Here is a 24,669-nt window from a genome sequence, read left to right as displayed (position 1 = left end):
GTGCTCAGTAAGGGGCAAATTATCTCCCTCAACTACATCTCAAAAAGTGACTACATAGAATTACATATTCCTGTCACTTCCTCTATGGTACCCTCTTTCCGTATTGTCGCCTACTATCACCTTCACTCAGAGATCGTTGCCAACTCAGCTTGGGTGGATGTCACAGATGAATGCGAGGGCAAGGTAAGAATTACTTGCATCAGCCCCATAACGTTCAGATATATTAAAACTTAAAGATAGATAATCTTTTATTACCCCATTCCCCAGTTTTGCAAACCAACGCTGTTATATTAATATAACTTTTTACCTCTGTAATTACCTTGTATCTAAGCTTCTGCAGACCTGCCCTTATCTCAGTTCTTTTGACAGATTTGCATTTTAGCCAATCAGTGCTGACTCATAAAAACTCAACGGGAGTGAGCACAGTGTTATCTATATGACACACATGAACTAACGTCCTATAGCTGTGAAAAACTGTCAAATGCATTCAGATAAAAGGCGGCCTTCAAGGGCTTAGAAATCAATTTGAGCCTACCTAGGTTTAGCATTTAACAAAGAATACCCAAGAGAACAAAGCAAATTTGATGATAAAAGTAAATTGGAAATTTGTTTAAAATTACATGTACTATCTGAATCATGAAAGTTTTATTTGGACTAGACTGTCCCTTTAAATGGACATGAAACCCCAATTTTTTCTTTCTTGATTCAGATAGAACATACAATTTAAACAACTTTGCAATTTACTAATATTATCAAATTTGCTTAATTATCCTGTTATCATTTGCTGAAGGAACTACTGGCAGCTAGCTGAACACATTAACGGCTAGATTTAGAGTTTTGTCGGTAACGACCCGCGTAGCTACGCTGGCTTTTTTTCCCCCCACACCTTTTAAATACCGCTGGTATTTAGCGTTCACAGAAGGGCTGCGTTAGGCTCCAAAAAGGGAGCGTACAGCATATCTAACTGCCACTGCAACTATCAATACCAGCGGTGCTTACGGACGCGACCCAGCTTCAAAAACGGTGCTCGTGCACGATTCCCCCATAGAAAACAATGGGGCAGTTTGAGCTGAAAAAAAAAACCTAACACCTCTGCAAAAAAGCAGCGTTCACGCTCCTAACGCAGCCCCATTGATTTCCTATGGGGGAAACACTTCCTAAGTCTGCACCTAGCACCCTAACATGAACCCCGAGTCTAAACACCCCTAACCTTACACTTATTAACCCCTAATCTGCCGCCCCCCCCCCGCTATCGCTGACACCTGCTATTTTTTTTAACCCCTAATCTGCCGCTCCGTACACCGCCGCAACCTACATTATCCCTATGTACCCCTAATCTGCTGCCCCCTAACACCGCCGACCCCTATATTATATTTATTTAACCCCTAATCTGCCGCCCCCAACGTGGCCTCTACCTACCTACAATTATTAACCCCTAATCTGCCGACCGGACCTCACCGCTACTCTAATAAATTTAATTAACCCCTAAAGCTAAGTCTAACCTTAACACTAACACCCCCCTAAGTTAAATATAATTTAAATCTAACGAAATAAATTAACTCTTATTAAATAAATTATTCCTATTTAAAGCTAAATACTTACCTGTAAAATAAACCCTAATATAGCTACAATATAAATTATAATTATATTGTAGCTATTTTAGGATTAATATTTATTTTACAGGCAACTTTGTATTTATTTTAACCAGGTACAATAGCTAATAAATAGTTCTTAACTATTTAATAGCTACCTAGTTAAAATAATTACAAAATTACCCTGTAAAATAAATCCTAACCTAAGTTACAATTAAACCCTAACACTACACTATCAATAAATTAATTAAATAAAATACTTACAATTATCTACATTAAACCTAACACTACACTATCAATAATTAATTAAATACAATACCTACAAATAAATACAATTAAATAAACTAACTAAAGTACAAATAATAAAAAAGAACTAAGTTACAAAAAATTAAATATTATAACAATTTTAAACTAATTACACCTACTCTAAGCCCCCTAATAAAATAACAAAGCCCCCCAAAATAAAAAAATGCCCTACCCTATTCTAAAATTAAAATAAAAAAGCTCTTTTACCTTACCCAGCCCTTAAAGGGTCTTTTGCGGGGCATGCCCAAAGAATTCAGCTCTTTTGCCTGGAAAAAAAAAGCATACAATACCCCCCCACCAACATTACAACCCACCACCCACATACCCCTAATCTAACCCAAACCCCCCTTAAATAAACCCTAACACTAAGCCCCTGAAGATCTTCCTACCTTGTCTTCACCACGCCGGATTCACCGATCCGTCCAGAGGAGCCTCTGAAGTCTTGATCCAAGCCCAAGCAGGGGCTGAAGACGTCCATCCTCCGGCTGAAGTCTTGATCCAAGCCCAAGCAGGGGCTGAAGACGTCCATCCTCCGGCTGAAGTCTTGATCCAAGCGGCGGCTGAAGAATTCCATCATCGGGCAGAAGTCTTTATCCTATCCGGGCAGAAGAGGAGATCCGGACCGGCAAACATCTTCATCCAAGCGGCATCTTCTATCTTCTTCCATCCGATGACGAGCGGCTCCATCTTCAAGACCTCCGGCGCGGATCCATCCTCTTCTTCCGACGTCCCTAAAAACAGAATGAAGGTTCCTTTAAGGGACGTCATCCAAGATGGCGTCCCTCGAATTCCGATTGGCTGATAGGATTCTATCAGCCATCGGAATTAAGGTAGGAAAATTCTGATTGGCTGATGGAATCAGCCAATCAGATTGAGCTCGCATTCTATTGGCTGATCGGAACAGCCAATAGAATGTGAGCTCAATCTGATTGGCTGATTGGATCAGCCAATTGGATTGAACCTTGAATCTGATTGGCTGATTCCATCAGCCAATCAGAATTTTCCTATCTTAATTCCGATTGGCTGATAGAATCCTATCAGCCAATCGGAATTCGAGGGACGCCATCTTGGATGACGTCCCTTAAAGGAACCTTCATCTGTTTTAGGACGTCGGAAGAAGAGGATGGATCCACGCCGGAGGTCTTGAAGATGGAGCCGCTCATCATCGGATGGAAGAAGATAGAAGATGCCGCTTGGATGAAGATGTTTGCCGGTCCGGATCTCCTCTTCTGCCCGGATAGGATGAAGACTTCTAGCCCGATGATGGAATTTTTCAGCCGCCGCTTGGATCAAGACTTCAGCCGGAGGATGGACATCTTCAGCCCCCGCTTGGGCTTGGATCAAGACTTCAGCCGGAGGATGGACGTCTTCAGCCCCAGCTTGGGGTTGGATCAAGACTTCGGAGGCTCCTCTGGACGGATCGGTGAACCCGGCGTGGTGAAGACAAGGTAGGAAAATCTTCAGGGGCTTAGTGTTAGGTTTATTTAAGGGGGGTTTGGGTTAGATTAGAGGTATGTGGGTGGTGGGTTGTAATGTTGGTGGGGGGGGTATTGTATGTTTTTTTTTCCAGGCAAAAGAGCTGAATTCTTTGGGGCATGCCCCGCAAAAGGCCCTTTTAAGGGCTGGTAAGGTAAAAGAGCTTTTCTATTTTAATTTTAGAATAGGGTAGGGCATTTTTTTATTTTGGGGGGCTTTGTTATTTTATTAGGGGGCTTAGAGTAGGTGTAATTAGTTTAAAATTGTTGTAATATTTTTCTAATGTTTGTAAATATTTTTTTATTTTTTGTAACTTAGTTCTTTTTTATTTTTTTGTACTTTAGTTAGTTTATTTAATTGTATTTATTTGTAGGTATTGTATTTAATTAATTTATTGATAGTGTAGTGTTAGGTTTAATTGTAGATAATTGTAGGTATTTTATTTAATTAATTTATTGATAGTGTAGTGTTAGGTTTAATTGTAACTTAGGTTAGGATTTATTTTACAGGTAATTTTGTAATTATTTTAACTAGGTAACTATTAAATAGTTATGAACTATTTAATAGCTATTGTACCTGGTTAAAATAAATACCAAGTTGCCTGTAAAATAAATATTAATCCTAAAATAGCTACAATATAATTATAATTTATATTGTAGCTATATTAGGGTTTATTTTACAGGTAACTATTTAGCTTTAAATAGGAATAATTTATTTAATAAGAGTTAATTTAATTTGTTAGATTTAAATTATATTTAACTTAGGGGGTGTTAGTGTTAAGGTTAGACTTATCTTTAGGGGTTAATACATTTATTAGAGTAGCGGTGAGGTCCGGTCGGCATATTAGGGGTTAATACTTGAAGTTAGGTGTCGGCGATGTTAGGGAGGGCAGATTAGGGGTTAATACTATTTATTATAGGGTTATTGAGGCAGGAGTGAGTCAGATTAGGGGTTAATAACTTTATTATAGTAGCGGTGAGGTCCGGTCGGCAGATTAGGGGTTAATAATTGTAGGTAGGTGGAGGCGACGTTGGGGGCGGCAGATTAGGGGTTAATAAATATAATATAGGGTCGGCCGGTGTTAGGGGCAGCAGATTAGGGGTACATAGGGATAACGTAGGTGGCGGTGGTGTGCGGTCGGCAGATTAGGGGTTAAAAATTTTTAATAGAGTGGCGGCGATGTGGGGGGACCTCGGTTTAGGGGTACATAGGTAGTTTATGGGTGTTAGTGTACTTTAGAGCACAGTAGTTAAGAGCTTTATGAACCGGCGTTAGCCCAGAAAGCTCTTACCTACTGACTTTTTTCTGCGGCTGGAGTCTTGTCGGTAGAGGCTCTAACGCTCACTTCAGCCAAGACTCTAAATGCCGGCGTTAGGAAGATCCCATTGAAAAGATAGGATACGCAAATGGCGTAGGGGGATCTGCGGTATGGAAAAGTCGCGGCTGCAAAGTGAGCGTTAGACCCTTACCTACAAGACTCTAAATACCAGCGGTAGCCCAAAACCAGCGTTAGGAGCCTCTAACGCTGGTTTTGACGGCTAACGCCAAACTCTAAATCTAGCCGTAAGTTAGCCAATCACAAGAGACAAATGTGTGCAGGCACCATGGGTTGTATATATAATAAATTAGGAGCTGGAGACACACTGTCAGCTTAAATTTACACTTACTGCTCAGTAAATTTAACCCTATAAGCACTGCACATGAATGATCTATTAAATACATATACATATGTAAATATCTGTCCCCCCCACTACAGACGGACTGTATAAAGGCATTAAACTCTTGGTTACTTGGATATAAGTGGAAAATAACTGTTTTATGCTTATCACCTGCTGATTTTTTTTCTCATGCTGGTAAAATATAATACAAATGTTAACTGTGTGTAAAATGAAAGTGTGATTTTCTAAAGTTCTACTGTTATCATAGTACTTAGCCTACCTAGATGTGCTTTCAAAGAAAGCTACCAAGAGAAAAAAATTATAATAGAATTAAATGAAAAAGTTTTTTTTTAAATTGCATTTAACTTTGACTTTCATGTCCCTTTTATTGTTACATGATAGACATAATAGCTAATCTTAATTTATCTTTGTTACCTTATTAGATCCTTAAGGGTAAAATATTAACTATAATTTCTCAAATCTTTCTGTAAATCTGCAGCTAACATTGAGCCATAAAGTGAAGGATTACATTGAACCAGGGCTATCCTTCAGTTTGGACGTAGTAACAGATGACAAGGCTTTTGTGTCACTATCTGTGGTCGATACTGCAGTATATATCCTGAATTCTAAGAACAAACTGACACTAGGCAAGGTGAGCCACTATCCTCATTTGTAATAATATGTGGAATTCATGTTTATTACTTATGTATAGGTGCTGAAACTGAGGTATAATGTGTAGTATCTATCAATCGCACTATAATGTAATCATTTAGAGGCCAGAACCTACATGACATTCTTTGTTTCTTATTTTTAATGTATGCATATGTTTAATGAAACTACAAAATTAGATAATCTACTATGTTACTGATTCTGACTTTTCAAGATTTTCCAGCAGCCAAAGATCCTTGTGTTTCCATGTTTGCTGATAGTTAATTGTGAAGGTTATAAATGCAGAAGGTGAATTTCTTGCTCTGCAAATTGGTTTGTAAAAACTAGAAGAATTTAAATTTATGGATCTGGGATCAAGCAAGATACGTACAAGTGGCAAATCATGAAGAATCTGAGATACAAGATTCATGGTTTCTTGAAGATAAAACAATTCTATAACAGTGCTGGGCAGCAGCTACAAAGGCAGATAAGATGTTATTGTGCATAAAAGCAACATTAATTGAAGGAAATAAATTATGATTCTAAAATTATATTAATCTTACCATGAATATGGAGTACAGTTTTGGTAACTGCTTCTCAAATTGATGTATATTCTAAAATATATAGGATTAATATTAATAATATTATACTTCTTTTTTTTCTCTCCTTCAGATGTTCAAAGCTATGAATTTATATGATTTAGGGTGCTCCCCAGGTGGGGGAAAAGATTACAAAAATGTCTTCATGGATGCTGGACTTGCTTTTGTTTCCAAAGATGAATACAGTAACCTCAATGGTGAGATACTGATGGCTACAGGTCATAAAGCACAATGTAGAGCCAGTGGACATTAAAGATTTTCTTTAGGACAATCTCTCTTATACATGTTTTTTTTATAAACCTAGGGCTCCATGTACTAAATAGCAAATGCTTGTGCAGAAGGACATGTAGGCAGTGGGTGTAAGATGTCTTCTGCCCATTCACCTCAAAGATGGACAGCAGACCTGCCCTTTGGTCAAGCCGAAAGGGGCACCCACCAAGAGCTTTATGCTTTGTGGGGCCTCACAGTGTCAGTTGTGAGGGTATGAGAAGGATCAATGCTATACATCCTGCATTTAATTTATCAAGAAGAGTTTATGGCATCAGGAGGTGTAATATATAGTTTTATATAGTATTATATTATATTATTATTATTCTTTGAATGTTGGGACAGGGGTGGATCATACATTGGGAGGGAAATAAGGGAGCTGGGCTGAGGGTCCCACACAGTTTTCTTGCCTAGGACCCCACAAATTCTAAGGTTGGATCTGACAGGCAAACAGGTACCCAAGTCGTGGATCTTGTCCGCCCCCAGATTGTTACATGGAGCCCTTTGTCTTCCTTCCTTCACTCCCTTTCTTTATTCTTTTTCTCCCCATTTGCTTCTTTGATTCCATATGTCCTTCATTTTTCTTTATTTTCTTTCATTCCTTCCTCTCTCTTCTTCCTTTTCTTATTTTGCCTCCAAATATTGTACAAGTCCAACTCCCCTTTATTTTCTTGCAGGGTTTAGTTGCAAGGCCTCTCAACGGAAAAAGCGAAATATAGAATTCAGTATGCTCACTCAACAAAAAGGTAATAAAAAGTGGTTAGTCAAATAGGATTTTTTACTTTAGGATAGAGAATTATGAGAATAAAGAAATTTGAGGGCCATATAGGGAGTTGGCAGGAGTACTGTTTATCAGTGACATCTCTAGAAAACTCATATGGGGGCACATAGTCAAAAGTAGCAGGGTAACTGCTAAAGACCTACTATAGTGGAACCACTGTTGTGTCATAGACAGAATCAGGACAGGTCATGGACATGGCTGGGTGAAGCCTGGTGTGTCTTTGGTCAAGTAGGGGGGGCAGCTGTTATAATTGGGTACTGCCAGGGCTGGATTTCCCATTAGGCACAGTAGGCATGTGCCTACAGGCGCATTGCAGAGAGGGGTGCCTGCCTGTCAGTGTATCTTAATAAAAAATTATTTTCTTTGTTTCTGAGGGCATTCATTTTAATAAGAATTGTGTTGCCAGCTGCTTACAGAGTCGAGTGTTTCATTGGGAATATGTTACAGCAGTCCAGGGAGCCATGAAGGAGAGAGGGGCAAAGATTAAAACTAAACCCCTCCCATTTTCGTCAGGCTGTTAAAGTTTCATTTTTATTTTATGTACTTCTGTTGCCTCCCTCACACAGCCAGGCTTCATGCTGATGTGGAGCAGACACTTTATGTTGAAGGAATGAAGGCTTCAGGACAGGTTAGGACTGTAGAAGGCTTCTAATGCTGCCTAGAATGACAACATAACAAGCAGAGCACACTTTAACCCCTTGGCTACCAGAGAGGATTGCAGTGTATTCACTTGTTGTGTGTTGTATTCCTTTTTTATAGCCAGGGGGTTCAATTCTGCTTCAGGATGAATGTTTTTGTTCTATAAAGGCATTGGAGGTGAGGAGGTTATGTGGGACTAGTTAGCTGCTCTTTATTACAAGTTGCCGATTGTTATTTACAGCATTTAGGGCACTTTGACAATGATGTTTGTAGACTGTAAGGCTGTTGCTATAAATGAAGAGCTTGATTACTAAAGGTTAACTAGCAAAATAAAAATGTGTATGTGTGTAAACCACTCACATGGCATATTTGTGTGTATATATATATATATATATATATATATATATATATATATATACACACAGTATATACATACACATCACATTAAACATTGTTCATCTGTTCTTTTATCAAGTGAGTGTGGTATGTTTTGTGTTTTGTGGTAAGTTAAATTTTACCCCTGAATTTTCTGGATTATTTACTATAGATCTATATACAAATACCACGGTCTGGGTTCTAAAAGTAGAGCTCCTAAATATTCTTACTGCCTTCTAATTTTAAACACATTTATTGACCCCTGGATTACATATAATCTACATTCCATTTTTTCCTTTGAGAGAAACATCATGTTATATTACAGAACAAAATACATTTAACATCTGTGGGTATTTTTCATGTAGTGGAAAAAATACCTACATTTTATATTTCCTTCCACTGGCTGCACAGGTTGTTGATGAGCTTGCATGCTGCTAGTTTTAATATTGCTATTGTTTATCCAAAACTGTGTTTAACTCCAACAAAATGTTAAGCACATAGTCAAAGTCATCTCCAGAAAAGCAATACACCAATGGCTTGTCGGTAAACATGTCCTATGAGCCCATCTGGGTCTGCACAGATGTGTATTGCTGTCTCAGAACTGACATTGACTATGTGTTTAACTCTTTTGCAAGAGGCTAACACACTTCTGTGCAAGCACTAGTGCAATAATAAAATGCCCTAGCAAACTGTCACATTTTATGTCCCTTTAAACAGGGTTTTCTTTAGAATATTTTGCATTAAAAGTTTAACATGATTTGTTTTTCTTATACATAATAGAAATTGTATGGCCATTTGAGTTAAGTGAATGTTGATTTTTGGTGTAGCTTCCATTACAACAAATATTGCAATTGGTGTATGTATTTGTGTATCTCCATAAAAGGGAACATGTAAATACCTTAAGCTTTAATGTTTTACATCTAATATTTATTTTTAGTTGTCCTAAATAATAATAATAATAATAATAATAATAATAATAAAAATCTCCTCAGTTTTTTTCACTTTTTTTTTTTGGGTGGCCCTGGGTACTGCCCCCATTGGCATCCTGGAGATTCCTATGTTGTTTATTACAAAAACATTTTATGACGAGATGCCACACTTTAAGGCTTAAGGGAAGTAGATTAAATCACCAGAAACTACAGTATTTTTGCACTGTAGAAATAAACTGTGGAACTCTTTGCTGAGAAGGTAGTGACTGTCAATAAAGGTTATTAAAACAGGAATTATAGAAGATCTGTGAAGGCTGAATTCTGTGGGCTTAGTATTGTACGTAGTGACATTCCTGATACATGTTTCTTGCCCCTGGAACCTTATATTATGAAAAAATAATAATAATGAAAGCTAAGAAGCTTGTAGACAACATTAAATAAGGTGAGTCACTAAACAAGCATGGTATTATTTTGTAGATTTTACAGTTATCTTTATCTGCCAAAATTAGGGACCACTGCCTCTGTATTTTGTTTCTCCAGTAATAACCTGTAATTAAACAGCAAATCAGAGGCTATATAGTCAATACACTGTAATGTTTCAGTCTACCTTCCACATGAAAATGGGTCATAAAGTGTCATGCTCATGGGATATTCCACTGTCAGACCAAACTTGGCCAGTAGTCTTCTTATCCCGGAGTCAAGCTGGAACGATAGGGAATATCCCAGAGCAGAGAAAGTTCGCAAAATGAGGTAAACAGTACTCACACTATGCAGGGTAGTCTTTGGTGGCAGCAGGTAGGAATCAGCGGTTAGGCAGTTCAAGGGTAAACCATTTGAAGGACTGAAGCAGACAGGATAGTCTCTGACGGCAATAGGTAGGGAATCCAGTGGTAAGGCAGTTCAAGGGTAAATCAATAGAATGGTAAGGCAGGCAGAGTTCGGCAACAGAATGGCAATCCAATATTTTAGGATTAAGGCAAGCAGAGTAGTCAAACAGGCAGAGTTCATCAACGGTAAAGCAATCCAGCAATTCAGGGGTTAAGGCAAGCAGTGTAGTCAAACAAGCAGAGTTCATCAACAGTTAAGAAATCCAGCAACTCAGGGGTTAAAGCAAGCAGTGTAGTTAAACAGGCAGAGTTCATCAACAGTTAAGCAGTCCAGCAATTCAGGGGTTAAGGCAAGCAGCATAGTCAAACAGGCAGAGTTCATCAACAGTTAAGCAATCCAGCAATTCAGGGGTTAAGGCAAGCAGAGTAGTCAAACAGGCAGAGTTCAGCAACAGTGAATCAATACAGCAATTCAGCATACAGATATACAGCACCCAGGAGCACAAGAAGAAACACCTATACTTGGGCACAGGTGAGAGAGACTGAGGCCTTTACATAGGGAAGACAGGGCAGGCGGTGATGATGTCATCACTGTGCTGCAGTTACACTGCCATATCCCTAGCAACAGGAGGAATGCCTGTGTCCGTGGCAATGGCCAGAGCAGAGCAGAGAGCAGCATGAGAGAGCCCCCTTCTCAAAGGGTACCTCCGGGACCCTACATAGGCTTGATGGGATGTGCAGCAACGATGGAGCATGCACATCACGGGCAGGAACCCAGGAATGATCTGCCACTGAGAAGCCCTTCCAGTGTATGAGGTACTGTAGTTGCCTGCTCCTGTACCTGGAGTCCAGGATCTTCGCAACCTCATACTCAGGGTCACCATGAACCAGGAGTGGGGGAGGAGGTGGTCAGAGCTGAGTATATCTATTCTTGATGTAAGGCTTGAGTAAATAGATGTGGAAGACAGGGTGTATGCGCAGGGTTCTGGGCAAGGCCACTTTGAAGGCAACATGAGACAGTTTTTTTAAGGACCTTGTAGGGGCCTATAAACCTAGGCCCTAATTTGTGACTGAGTTGAAGTAAACGAATATGTTAAGTAGAGACCCAAACACGGTCACCTACCGAAAAGGCACGAACAGAAGCTCTATGATGATCATCAAACGTCTTGTTTCTGGAGACTGCTAAACGTAACTGAGAGCGAATACGTTGCCAATGAGTAGTGGACTGAGCAGAAAGAGGAAAGACACAACATTTGGTAACCTGCTGCGGCTTGAAATGGAGAACATCGTAGAGAGGAGTGCCAATGAGTGTTCTTTGCCAGCTCAGCTAGGGGCAACAACTCAGACCAGTTGGTATGGAGAGAATTAACAAAACTTCTGAGATAGGCTTCGAGATCTTGATTTACTCTCTTAGTCAGCACATTAGTCTGAGGATGGTACCCGGACGACAACTTGGGTTGGGCTCTCCAAAAGGCAGAGATGAATTGTAGACCTCTGTCGGAAACAATATTCATAGGAATGCCATGAAGTCATACCACATGTAACAGAAAAAGAGATGATAACTCTTGGGCAGATGGCAGTTTCTTTAAGGGTACAAAATGAGCCAGTCTGGAAAATCAATCTACCACAACCCAGATAACCGTATGATGGCCAGAAGGAGGGAGGTCCACAATTAAATCCATTGTTATGTGTGTGCAACGTTGTTTGGGAATGGACAACGGTTGGAGTAAGCCAGGAGGCAAGGATCGAGGAGTCTTATTGGCAGCACAAGTCGTGCAGGCTTTCACATAATCCAGAACATCGGTCTTCATGGTAGGCTACCATACATGCTTGGAAAGAAGCTTAAAAGTTCTTGTTTAACCAGGATGTCCTGAAAGTTTACTATCATGAGCCCAGGATAGCACAGGGGTGCATAGGTAAAGAGGTACAAAGAAGATATCAGGAGCCGCAGAGGCTTCAGGATGCTTTCTAGACTGGGCACGTTGCAGTCTTTGAAGAAGAGAGGTGTTAAGTTGAGCAACCACACAGGAGGGGGGGTATGATGTGTTCAATAGGAGTGTCAGAGGAACCACTTGACTGAGGAAACTGATGGGAAAGGGCGTCAGCCTTTTTATTCTTGGTCCCAGGAAGATAAGAGACCACAAAGTTAAAACAGTAAAAGAACAAGGCTCACCTGGCTTGTCGAGGATTGGGTCTATGAGCAGTCTCAAGGTACGTCAGATTCTTGTGGTCAGTGAGAATCTGAATGGGATTGGCGGTACCCTCTAGCCAATGACGCCATTCAGTCAGAGCCATCTTAATGGCTAAGAGTTCGCGATTACCCACGTCATAGTTCTTCTCTGCAGGAGTAAAGTGCTTGGAGAAAAAGGCTACTGGGTGCAACTTGGAGGATAAAGGATCCCTTTGGGTTAGGACTGCTCCAGCTCCAATCTCGGAGGAGTCAACCTCTAAAGTGAACTGTGCAGGTCAGGATCAGGATGGTGGAGCACAGGAGCAGAACAAAAGGCCTTTTTCAGGTGAAAGAAGGCATCCATGGCTTTGGGATGCCAGTTTTTGCAGTCTCTGTATTGTTTAGTTAACTCAGTGAGGGGAGCAACTATTTGGGAGAAGTTTTTTATAAACTTGCGGTAATAATTAGAGAACCCCAAGAATCACTGTAGTTCCTTTAATGAGGTGGGTTGAGGCCATTCCAGGACTGCAGTGAGCCTAGAAGGATCCATAGCAAAACCCTCCTTCGAGATAACATAGCCAATGAACTGGATCTGAACTTGGTCAAATTTACATTTCTCCGGTTTGGCTACCAGGGAATTGTCTCTGAGGTGAAGAAGTGAAGGCATCAGCATCGTTCAGGAGTTGAGCACTCTGTTCCATAAGAGGAGAGACCCAGGCTAGGGCCTTCTCTTTCAGTAAGGAAATAATAAAAGTGACCTTTGACTGATGAAACTGGAAAGTGTGGGGGTCATTGCGAAAGTGCAGCCTGCACTGATTCAGGCAACCCCTACAGTCGGTAGTACCATCATACTTGTCAGGCAATGGTATCCGGGGTATACTTCCAGAAGCAGGGGAAGGAGCTGCTGCACTAGCAGCAGGTACTGGCTGTGTAACAACAGGAGCAGCGTTCTTTTCAGCAACCAGTGAGGAGAGCAAAGCGCTTATAGCCTGTAGTTTTGAATCCACATGCAACTGTGCGGTATGTGATCCAGTGTCAGACCCTGACGAGTAACTGCATTTGCTACCTCATTTGGGTTCATAGCCCAAGTATAATGTAATGCTTGTGGGATATTTCACTATCAGACCAAACTTGGGCCAGTAGTCTTATTATCCCGGCGTCAAGCTGGAATGATAGGGAATATCCCAGAGCAGAGAAAGTTCACAAAATGAGGTAAACAGTACTCACACTATGAGGGTAGTCTTTGGTGGCAGCAGGTAGGAATCAGCGGTTAGGCAGTTCAAGGGTAAACAACTTGAAGGACTGAAACAGACAGGATAGTCTCTAATGGCAATTGGTAGGGAATCCATCGGTAAGGCAGTTCAAAGGTAAATCAATAGAATGGTCAGGCAGGCAGAGTTCGGCAACAGAATGGCAATCTAATATTTTAGAGTTAAGGCAAGCAGAGTAGTCAAACAGGCAGAGTTCATCAATGGTAAAGCAATCCAGCAATTCAGGGGTTAAGGCAAGCAGCGTAGTCAAACAGGCAGAGTTCATCAACAGTTAAGCAATCCAGCAATTCAGGGGTTAAGGCAAGCAGAGTAGTCAAACAGGCAGAGTTCATCAACAGTTAAGCAGTCCAGCAATTCAGGGGTTTTAAGGTTAGCAGCGTAGTCAAACAGGCAGAGTTCATCAACAGTTAAGCAATCCAGCAATGCAGAGTTTAAGGCAAGCAGCGTAGTCAAACAGGCAAAGTTCAACAACAGTGAATCAATACAGCAATTCAGCATACAGATATACAGCACCCAGGAGCACAAGAAGAAACACCTATACTTGGGCACAGGTGAGAGAGACTGAGGCCTTTACATAGGGAAGACAGGGCGGGTGGTGATGATGTCATCATCATGCTGCAGTTACACTGCCGTATCCCTAGCAACAGGAGGAGTGCCTGTGTCCGTGGCAACGGTCACAGCAGAGCAGAGAGCAGAGTCACATAAAGTCTCTGATTGGTTTGAATGCTATAGGCCTTGAATATAGGGAATGGTTTGACTTTGTACTCAGTGTATGTGTAGCAGTTGCCATGTAAGAAGTCTCTGTAGGATACAGTTTAATGTACTGTATTTAAGAGGTTCCTATAGGGCAATACAATTACTTTTATTTAAAAATACCCCCCACACTCTTATACAAGCACTTACCCTACCAGTAATCCATTCCCCAGAGCTGTTTTTTGGAAGCTGCAATGATTGCTACTGTTAAAAATGAAAGCACACGCTACTAATACCTTTACTCATCCCTTATTGTAAGCAGTGAAAAGTGCTTGGTGAAGGGAGTGGAATCCCTAGAAATTTCTTCTTGGGGGGCACTTCCAGGAGGCCCAGCGGAGATTTGTGGGTGGGGCTTTATCTGAGGGTATATAGGGTAAATGAGGAGAGGTATTTTTAACTAAAATCAATAATTGGCTCACTGTATGGGAACCTCTTAGATGCATTACTCTAATTAGTGTTATACAATCAAGGACTTGTTGCGTGCGAACTTTTTGAGGAGCTTAAATTGTAAAATAAGCAAAACATAAACCATGTTTAAAGAAAGATAACATCAACAATTAATGATTGTTTCATCTTCTGTCCATATTCTGTATAACACCCTTAGTAGAGGGCTACAACAACAAAGGGTTCACCTACAATCAGGTTGACAATAGTTTATAGTTCATTATTCAGACCTCACCGAAATTCCAAGATGTCAGTCGCTTCTCCACTTTATCCTTTAGATCACAGGATGAACATCAAAATTGCATGAAATCACTGAAAAACATAAACAGAGCCCACATAGCTTACTCTGTGTATTTACAAATCTGCAAAGGTTGACCACTATATGTGGCTATAGTTGGACACCAAACCAATGGTGTCTATAGATGGACTAGGAGTTCAAGTCTCCAGCTATCTCTCCTCTAGTATACCAGCAACAATAGTTTTTTTAAATCATAACATAGATAGATAGATAGATAGATAGATAGAAAGATAGATAGGCAGACAGACAGATAGATAGGCAGACAGACGGATAGATAGATGATGGATAGATATATAGATAAATAGACAGAGAGATAAACAGACAGACAGACAGACAAATAGACAGACAGACAAATAGAGAGACAGACAAATATATAGACAGACAGACAGATAGATAGATAGACAGACAGATAGATAGATAGATAGATAGATAGATAGATAGATAGATAGATAGATTGATTGATTGATTGATAGATACACAGACAGAGTGAGCAACATGTTTCTTGGCCCTTTACAATGTTAATGACTGAGCCTCAGGCTTTATCATGATCTCTGGTCTAGAAAAATTATCTAAGAAGTTTTGTCAGTACTGCAAGTTCCCTAAAAGAACTTTAGAAAGGCACGTGTTAGCTTGAGACCTGTTTATCTCACTATTCAGGATACACCTAAATTACCTAATGCTCAAAAAAGTTTTTGTGTGATTTCTCTCCATTTTTGATAATCAGACCCCAAGTTTCAAGGGAAATTATTGGTAATAAATATGCTGGAAAGGCCAACAGAAGCATTAAGAGAAAAACATGTAGGTTGGGCATTTGGAACTTTTGTGAATGCTTGAAATGGAATTCTCAAACCAGAATCTAAAAGGCTGAGTAAAACCATGAGATTTTTATTTGAAGACAAAGTCAATTACTAGAATACTTGTGAATGATTGAGCTCTTTTGATGATTGTGCCCGTTCGTCATGCATTTCTTTCTTCTGTACAACAGTCAACTCTTATCCCACTCGTGAGCTTCAGCGTTGCTGTGGAGATGGCATGACGCTATTGCCTAGAAAGATGAAAAGGACCTGTGTGCAAAGAGCGGTCCGTATACCATCACAGTCTTGCAAAGAGGCCTTCCGTACATGTTGTGACTATGCTGAGAAATTGCGCTTAGAAATAACTCTAAAAAAACGCAAAACTTCAGGACTGGGAAGAAGTAAGATATTTAATAAATATTTGCTATAGAGGCATTGCTTTATTAACTCAACCCTTGTTGCAAAAATAACTATTGACCAGTGGTATAGAGGGTTTTAATTAACTAAATGCAATGCACTAGGCTTCCCTAATACTCTTTGTAATACTTTCTATGTACAAACCTTTTGCTGTAGCAGCAGAATATTTTCTGGCAAATTTCAAAGTTAATCTAACCCCCCCCCCCCCCCGTATCATGTGACAGCCATCAGCCAATTACAAAATGCACATAAGTATATACTGTGCACTTTTGCACATGGTCAGTAGGAACTGGCGCCTCAGAAAGTGTGCATATAAAAAGACTGTGCACATTTTGATAACGGACGTTTATTTGAAAGTTGTTTTAAATTGCATGCTTTCTAAATCATGAAACTTTAATTTTGAATTTAGTGACCCTTTTTAAGGCATTCAGATGTAGATTTACGTCCAACATGCTGGAAGCCCAAGCTTTCTCGGTTGTCAAGTGACAACTGAGACTTGCTGTTCCTGGGCTTCCAGCGTCTGCCTTCATAAGGTAACGAAGCTTAAACGGTGCTCCGTTAGCATTCGAAGGCAGATTGTCAGATCGTTACAGACAGTGCCACAGTCTTTAACGATTTCCGTTGGTGCCGGCAGAGGCAGGTGGGCCGCCCAGGGGCAGAGGAGAAGGGAAAGGGAGGGAACCTACCTATGGACAAAAAAATTGAAGAGCGAGAGATGGGTAATAAAGAAATGCTATGACTTAATTTTTAATGTATCACTGAAATTCAAATACCCCACGCTTCGGCTGTCCACTTCAAAATTTCAAAGGAAAGCAATGGTCAAAAAAAATAAAGTGCAGCTAATTTGTTTGCCAAATATTAAATTTCCCACATAATATCCTTCATGTTTCCTCTAAGCAGCAAAGCCTAAAATATTTACTATCCAGTTCTTAAAGGGATATGAAACCCCCATTTTATCTTTAATGCTTCAGATGGAGCATGCGATTTTAAACAACTTTCTAATTTACTTCTATTATGAATTTTTGTTCATTCTCTTGGTATCTTTTGTGGAAAAGCAGATGTAAAATTGTAATATTGAAGAATCTCTATTCGTTAGCCATGCTCTAACAATAAAAGTGCTATATTAATAATATATACCCCATGCCCCTTTGGAAATAACTCCATATTTTGTCACAGTATTGATATATTTTACTTAAGTGAACCTTGAACGCTACTTCACTATTAGATATGTTCCCCACCTAAAAGAATTCTAGAACATAATTTCTTGTGCATCACAAAGCCAGTAAAAAACATTACATTACTGTACTAACACATTTCTCTGTTATACATAGCTCAGGAAGTGGGCCAGGACGATGAAGATGACTTTGCCGATGAAAACGATATTCAGTACCGTACATATTTTCCAGAGAGCTGGCTTTTTAAGACCGTGAATGTGGATAAAAAGGAAAGGTATTTGTCATTTTAGGTGTAAGCCTAATGCCATTTCTGTTTATCTATCTGTCTTTCTGTCTGTCCATCTGTCTGTCTGTCTATAGACACACACACATTCAGTATATATATATATATATATATATATATATATATATATATATATAGAGAGAGAGAGAGAGAGAGAGAGAGAGAGAAAATAACTCATTGTGTAGTTCATTAACAAATCTAGACATTCCAAAAGGCTTCTTTTTCCCTCAGAAAACCTCTGAATTACATTGTTTCCAATGCAGCAAAGGATTCTGGGTAATATATGCAAATGAGGTTCTCAATGACACACCTTTTTACTTCATGTCTGCTTTTCAGCAGATTCCCTTTACGCCAAAGCATCGCTAATCACACAGCTTATAAGCTTAGCTAGGGTTAGTGCAGTGATTCATAACCATCCCAGGACAGACTGTTTGGTAGTTATTGTCACTCATCAGCTGGGAGAAAGTTTGAATCACTGTTTAATGAACTACACAATGAGTTATTTTCTCTACATTTTGTGCGTAGTGGAGGATTTTAACCTCACTTTTTACCTCCCCCTAATTTTAAATGTTGTTGTTTATATATATATATATATATATATATATATATATATGTATAAACCAGTATGGCTGTGCACTCTCACTGGTTACAGGTAACCCCAGGGTGTCAGGATAAGGGTATCAATATTGAATAAATCTACACTCACCGGGTATTATACATTTAGGAAACTTTATTAGAATAACGTTTCAGGGAAGGCAAAAACAAAAAAGGACATTTTAAATATATGCTTAAGCCAGATTGTAAGCATACCAACTGCTATAACTTTTAAACTCAGGATAATTGTTTAAGGTTACTTTTTTAAAGAATCTTTTAGTACATATATTCTTTTAGACTGTTTATATATATTTTATTCACAAGTATAATTAGTTTAACTATAAGATTGGTACCAATAGGGAGGTGTATCACTAGTATTATTGCTTTTGTATATTTATTGTTCGTTCTATATACTTTTTTCTTTATGAATTAATAATGAAATTTTAACAATAAAACTAATGATCATTTACATTTTGTATTTCATATATTTCTTATTTTATATTTTATAATTCATATTACCAGTACTTAGTGGACCGTTCTCTTTTTAAAACTAACCGAAATAAAACCAAAGGATAATAATAAAGATATTGATATAGAAGCCAATATTAAAAAGATCTATTGCCATTTGTGTTTTACACATATTGGCGCTCACATATATACCCATTTTTTGTACTCTAAAAAATCCCCTTCCTCAGACCCTGGGGTCTTGTCTGTTGTGTTGTCTGTCTGAAAGTTATGTGCTCTGTGAATCTGTTGTGATGTCTATATACAGGTTGAACTGCGTCTGCCCCATGTGTTAAGTGTATATTTAAGTGTATATTTGCTGGTTTGACTGTGTAAGGGCTCTACTGTTCGTGCATCTGCCATCCATGTTCTTTATCTGAAGGTCTTTCTGTATATCTTTGACATCATCTATATAACTGTTGTCCTATCTGTGTCCTATGTATACGTTGGCTTTTCTTTGCTTTTATTGCTATCTCTTTTTATTTTTATAGTATTCATCTTAATGTCCCGGACTCAATCACTACTTGGGAAATACAGGGTATAGGAATGTCGGCTAGAAAAGGTCAGAGATTGTGTAAACAATAAAATAAATACATTTATCTCAAATTTAAACTATCTCTCATCTAATCCTGTGCTTGCACATTTCACCTCTCTCATCTAATCCTGTGCTTGCACATTTCACATCTCTCATCTAATCCTGTGCTTGCACCTCACCTCTCTCATCTACTGTGCTTGCACCTCACCTCTCTCATCTACTGTGCCTGCACCTCTCTCATCTAATCCTGTGCTTGTTCTTCACCTCTCTCATCTAATAATTTGCTTGCACCTCACCTCTTTCATCTAATCATTGTGCTTGCACTTACCTCTCTCATCTGATCCTGTGTTTGCACTTCACCTCTCTCATCTAATCATGTGCTTGCACCTCTCCTCTTTCATCTAATCTTGTGCTAGTACTTCACCTCTTTCATCTAATCCTGTGCTTGCACTTCACCTCTTTCATCTAATTTGTGCTTGTACTTCACCTCTCTCATCTAATCCTGTGCTTGCACCTCACCTCTCTTATCTAATCCTGTGCTTGCACCTCACCTCTCTCATCTAATCCTGTGCTTGCACCTCACCTCTCTCATCTAATCCTGTGTTTGCACTTCACCTCTCTCATCTAATCCTGTGTCTGCACTTCATCTCTTTCATCTAATCCTGTGTTTGCACTTCACCTCTCTCATCTAATCATATGCTTGCACTTCACCTCTTTCATCTAATCCTGTGCTTGTACTTCCCTCTCTCATCTAATCCCATACTTGCCCCTCTCATCTCTCTTATCTAATCCTGTGCTTGCACATTTCACCTCTCTCATCTAATCCTGTGCTTGCACCTCACCTCTCTCATCTACTGTGTTTGCACCTCTCGCCTTTTTCATCTAATCCTATGCTTGCGCTTCACCTCTCATCTAGTCCTTTGCTTGCACCTCTCACCTCTCTTATCTAATCCTGTGCTTGCACATTTCACCTCTCTCATCTAATCCTGTGCTTGCACCTCTCACCTCTCTCATCTAATCCTGTGCTTGCACCTCACCTCTCTCATCTACTGTGTTTGCACCTCTCACCTCTCTCATCTAATCGTATGCTTGCGCTTCACCTCTCTCATCTAATCCTTTGCTTGCACCTCTCACCTCTCTCATCTAATCCTGTGTTTGCACTTCACCTCTCTCATCTAATCATGCGCTTGCACTTCACCTCTCTCATCTAATCCTGTGCTTGCACCTCACCTCTCTCATCTAATCCTGTGCTTGCACCTCACCTCTCTTATCTAATCCTGTGCTTGCACCTCACCTCTCTCATCTAATCCTGTGCTTGCGCATCACCTCTCTCATCTAATCCTTTGCTTGCACCTCTCACCTTTCTTATCTAATCCTGTGCTTGCACATTTCACCTCTCTCATCTAATCCTGTGCTTGCACCTCTCACCTCTCTCATCTAATCCTGTGCTTGCACCTCTCACCTCTCTCATCTAATCCTGTGCTTGCACCTCACCACTCTCATCTACTGTGCTTGCACCTCTCGCCTCTCTCATCTAATCCTGTGCTTGCGCTTCACCTCTCATTTAATCCTGTGCTTGCACCTCTCACCTCTCTCATCTAATCCTGTGCTTGCACCTCACTGCTCTCATCTACTGTGCTTGCACCTCTCCCCTCTCTCATCTAATCTTGTGCTTGCGCTTCACCTCTCATCTAATCATTTGCTTGCACCTCTCACCTCTCTCATCTAAACCTGTGCTTGCACCTCACTTCTCTCATCTAATCATTGTGCTTGCACTCATCTAATCCTGTGCTTGCGCTTCACCTCTCATCTAATCATTTGCTTGCACCTCTCACCTCTCTCATCTAATCCTGTGCTTGCACCGCACCTCTTTTATATAATCCTGTCCTTGTACTTCCCCCCTCTCATCTAATCCTGTGCTTGCACTTCACCTCTCTCATCTAATCCTGTGCTTGCACCTCACCTATTTTATCTAATCCTGTGCTTGTACTTCACCTCTCTCATCTAATCCTGTGCGTGTACTTCCCTCTCTCATCTAATCCTGTGCTTGTACTCCCCCCTCTCATCTAATCCCATGCTTGCACCTCTCCTCTCTCATCTAATCCTGTGCTTCTACTTCACCTCTCTCATCTTATTCTGTGCTTCCACATTTCACCTCTCTCATTTTATCCTGTGCTTGCACCTCTCACCTCTCTCATCTAATCCTGTGCTTGCACCTCACCTCTGTCATCTACTGTGCTTGCACTTCTCACCTCTCTCATCTAATCCTATGCTTGAACCTCTCACCTCTCTCATCTAATCCTGTGCTTGCACCTCTCGCCTCTCTCATCTAATCCTGTGTTTGCGTTTCACCACTCTCATCTAATCCTGTGCTTGCACCTCTCACCTCTCTTATCTAATCCTGTGCTTGTACTTCACCTCTCTCATCTAATCCTGTGTTTGTACTTTTCCCCTCTCATCTAATCCTGTGCTTGTACTTCCCCCCTCTCATCTAATCCTGTGCTTGCATCTCACCTCTCTCATCTAATCCTGTGCTTGTACTTCCCCCCTCTCTTCTAATCCTGTGCTTGTACTTCCCCCCTCTCATCTAATCCTGTGCTTGCATCTCACCTCTCTTATCTAATCCTGTGCTTGTACTTCACCTCTTTCATCAAATCATGTACTTGCCCCTCTCACCTCTCTTATCTAATCCTGTGCTTGCACTTCACCTCTCTCATCTAATCCTGTGTTTGTACTTTTCCTCTCTCATCTAATCCTGTGCTTGTACTTCCCCCCTCTCATCTAATCCTGTGCTTGCATCTCACCTCTCTCATCTAATCCTGTGCTTGTACTTCCCCCCTCTCATCTAATCCTGTGCTTGTACTTCCCCCCTCTCATCTAATCCTGTGCTTGCATCTCACCTCTCTCATCTAATCCTGTGCTTGTACTTCACCTCTTTCATCAAATCCTGTATTTGCCCCTCTCACCTCTCTCATCTAATCCTGTGCTTGCACCTCTCACCTCTCTCATCTGATTATGTGATTGCACCTCATTTCTCCCATTTAATCCTGTGTTTGCACTTCTCTCATATAATCCTTTTTATGTAAGGTTGTCTCTCTCTTTTATCCTTGTGCTATTTTCTCATCTATGGCAGACAGATTGTACTTCCCCCCTCTCATCTAATCCTGTGCTTGCATCTCACCTCTCTCATCTAATCCTGTGCTTGTACTTCACCTCTTTCATCAAATCATGTACTTGCCCCTCTCACCTCTCTTATCTAATCCTGTGCTTGTACTTCCCCCCTCTCATCTAATCCTGTGCTTGCATCTCACCTCTCTCATCTAATCCTGTGCTTGTACTTCAGCTCTTTCATCAAATCATGTACTTGCCCATCTCACCTCTCTTATCTAATCCTGTGCTTGCATTTCACCTCTCTCATCTAATCTTGTGTTTGTACTTTTCCTCTCTCATCTAATCCTGTGCTTGTACTTCCCCCCTCTCATCTAATCCTGTGCTTGCATCTCACCTCTCTCATCTAATCCTGTGCTTGTACTTCCCCCCTCTCATCTAATCCTGTGCTTGTACTTCCCCCCTCTCATCTAATCCTGTGCTTGCATCTCACCTCTCTCATCTAATCCTGTGCTTGTACTTCACCTCTTTCATCAAATCCTGTATTTGCCCCTCTCACCTCTCTCATCTAATCCTGTGCTTGCACCTCTCACCTCTCTCATCTGATTCTGTGATTGCACCTCATTTCTCTCATTTAATCCTGTGTTTGCACTTCTCTCATATAATCCTTTTTATGTAAGGTTGTCTCTCTCTTTTATCCTTGTGCTATTTTCTCATCTATGACAGACAGATTATCACAGTTTTTGTGCATCATAGGTTAAGAATATCATCAGCCATGTAACAATTTTCAAGCCTGATATACCCAGTAGTACCATTACAATTACTCTGTATACTAACATTGCATATCATATAGTCAGTACAATGCTCCATATCAGAAAACCCTGCAGATTATAGGGCTGAATTATCAAACGGCGGATGGAACATGATTCGCTGTAGCGAATTATATCCGCCCGACATCGCTAAATGACAACAGCACACACTGTCTGCATTTAACATTGCACAAGCATTTCTGGTAAAATGCTTGTGCAATACAGTCCCATGCACAATCGCGGCCAATCGGGTGTCAATCATCCTGAACGGATCGAATCAGAATAATTGCAGTCCGCCACCTCAGAGGTGGAGGACAAGCTAAGGAGCAGCACTCTTATGACTGCTGTTTCTTAATTTAAGGTTCCAGCAAGTCAGAAACATCGGGGTTAGATTGCAGCATCCGCTGCTTGATAGACATGTGCGATTTGGTTCGGTTCGATTCGGAAATTTGGAAAATTCTGCAAATTCGGCGATTCGGATCGAACCGAATTTCCGAATTAAAATGTTGCCGAATTTTCCAAATCGAATCGATTCGTAAATTCGGATGGCCATTGGTATTACACTAGTATTATACAGTATGTTAGGTTAACACCTAATATACAGTATAATACTAGTCTAATCCCACCTAACACTTACCGAATTTCCGAACCGAATCGAACCGAATCCAGACGAATTTCTTCGAATCCGAATGAATCCGAAACGAATCGATTCAAAATTTTTCGAATTCGAATCGATCCAAACCGAACTTCGAAAAATTCTGAATCGATCCGAACCGAACCGAATTTTTTTGCCATGCACATGTCTACTGCTTGATTAATCTACCCCAATAACTCCAGATGCCCATCTCATCGCAAACATATACTGTAGAATATAGTAAATGAACCACTAGAATTTCAGTCGAATTCTCTACATCTTAGCTCTGTTGACCCACCACTGATAGACACTATAGACTACATACCTTAATTAGCCCTTTAAATGTGTTTACATCCAGTTATTAATCATCATCTCCCTACAGGTTTCTGCATTGCTGAACCAGTGAAACTAAAAGTATTTAAACCATTTCACATCCACCTGCGAGTCCCATACTCCATTAAGAGGTTTGAACAGATGGAAATAAGGCCTGTATTATACAACTATAATGATAAGCAGTTAAAGGTGAGTGGTTATGTCTGTGTATATAAATAGCATTCCTCTAGAATTCCATTATTATATTTATGATGACATATTTTTACTTTTTCTACACTTGCAAGGCACCTATCTTCACTATTCCTGCAAAAACACAGATGTAGATTACAAGGGGAGCGGTAATTTGTACAAGAATTCAAGTGTAAATTATGCTCAAGTGAAATTCATAGCCTGAATATCTATACTCTCGTATTACAAGTTGAAAGTAATGTTTAGCGCTCAAGCACAAAT

General features: G+C 40.1%; 1 protein-coding gene across 1 annotated transcript in view; it reads left to right on the top strand.

Annotated features, from left to right (window-relative positions):
- The window catches only part of LOC128636591 (complement C4-B-like), a 216,847-nt gene that overhangs the window by 91,275 nt on the left and 100,903 nt on the right, over positions 1-24,669 (top strand). Inside the window, 8 exon segments of the mRNA XM_053689585.1 lie at positions 1-183; positions 5,532-5,684; positions 6,353-6,476; positions 7,224-7,292; positions 16,019-16,228; positions 17,576-17,693; positions 19,292-19,362; positions 24,269-24,408. Coding sequence (XP_053545560.1) covers positions 1-183; positions 5,532-5,684; positions 6,353-6,476; positions 7,224-7,292; positions 16,019-16,228; positions 17,576-17,693; positions 19,292-19,362; positions 24,269-24,408 — 1,068 coding nt within the window.

The sequence above is a fragment of the Bombina bombina genome, chromosome 7, assembly GCF_027579735.1.
Source record: "Bombina bombina isolate aBomBom1 chromosome 7, aBomBom1.pri, whole genome shotgun sequence".
NCBI lineage: Eukaryota > Metazoa > Chordata > Amphibia > Anura > Bombinatoridae > Bombina > Bombina bombina.
The sequence above is the reverse complement of the archived record's forward strand: the minus strand, read 5'-3'. Positions and strand labels throughout refer to the sequence as shown.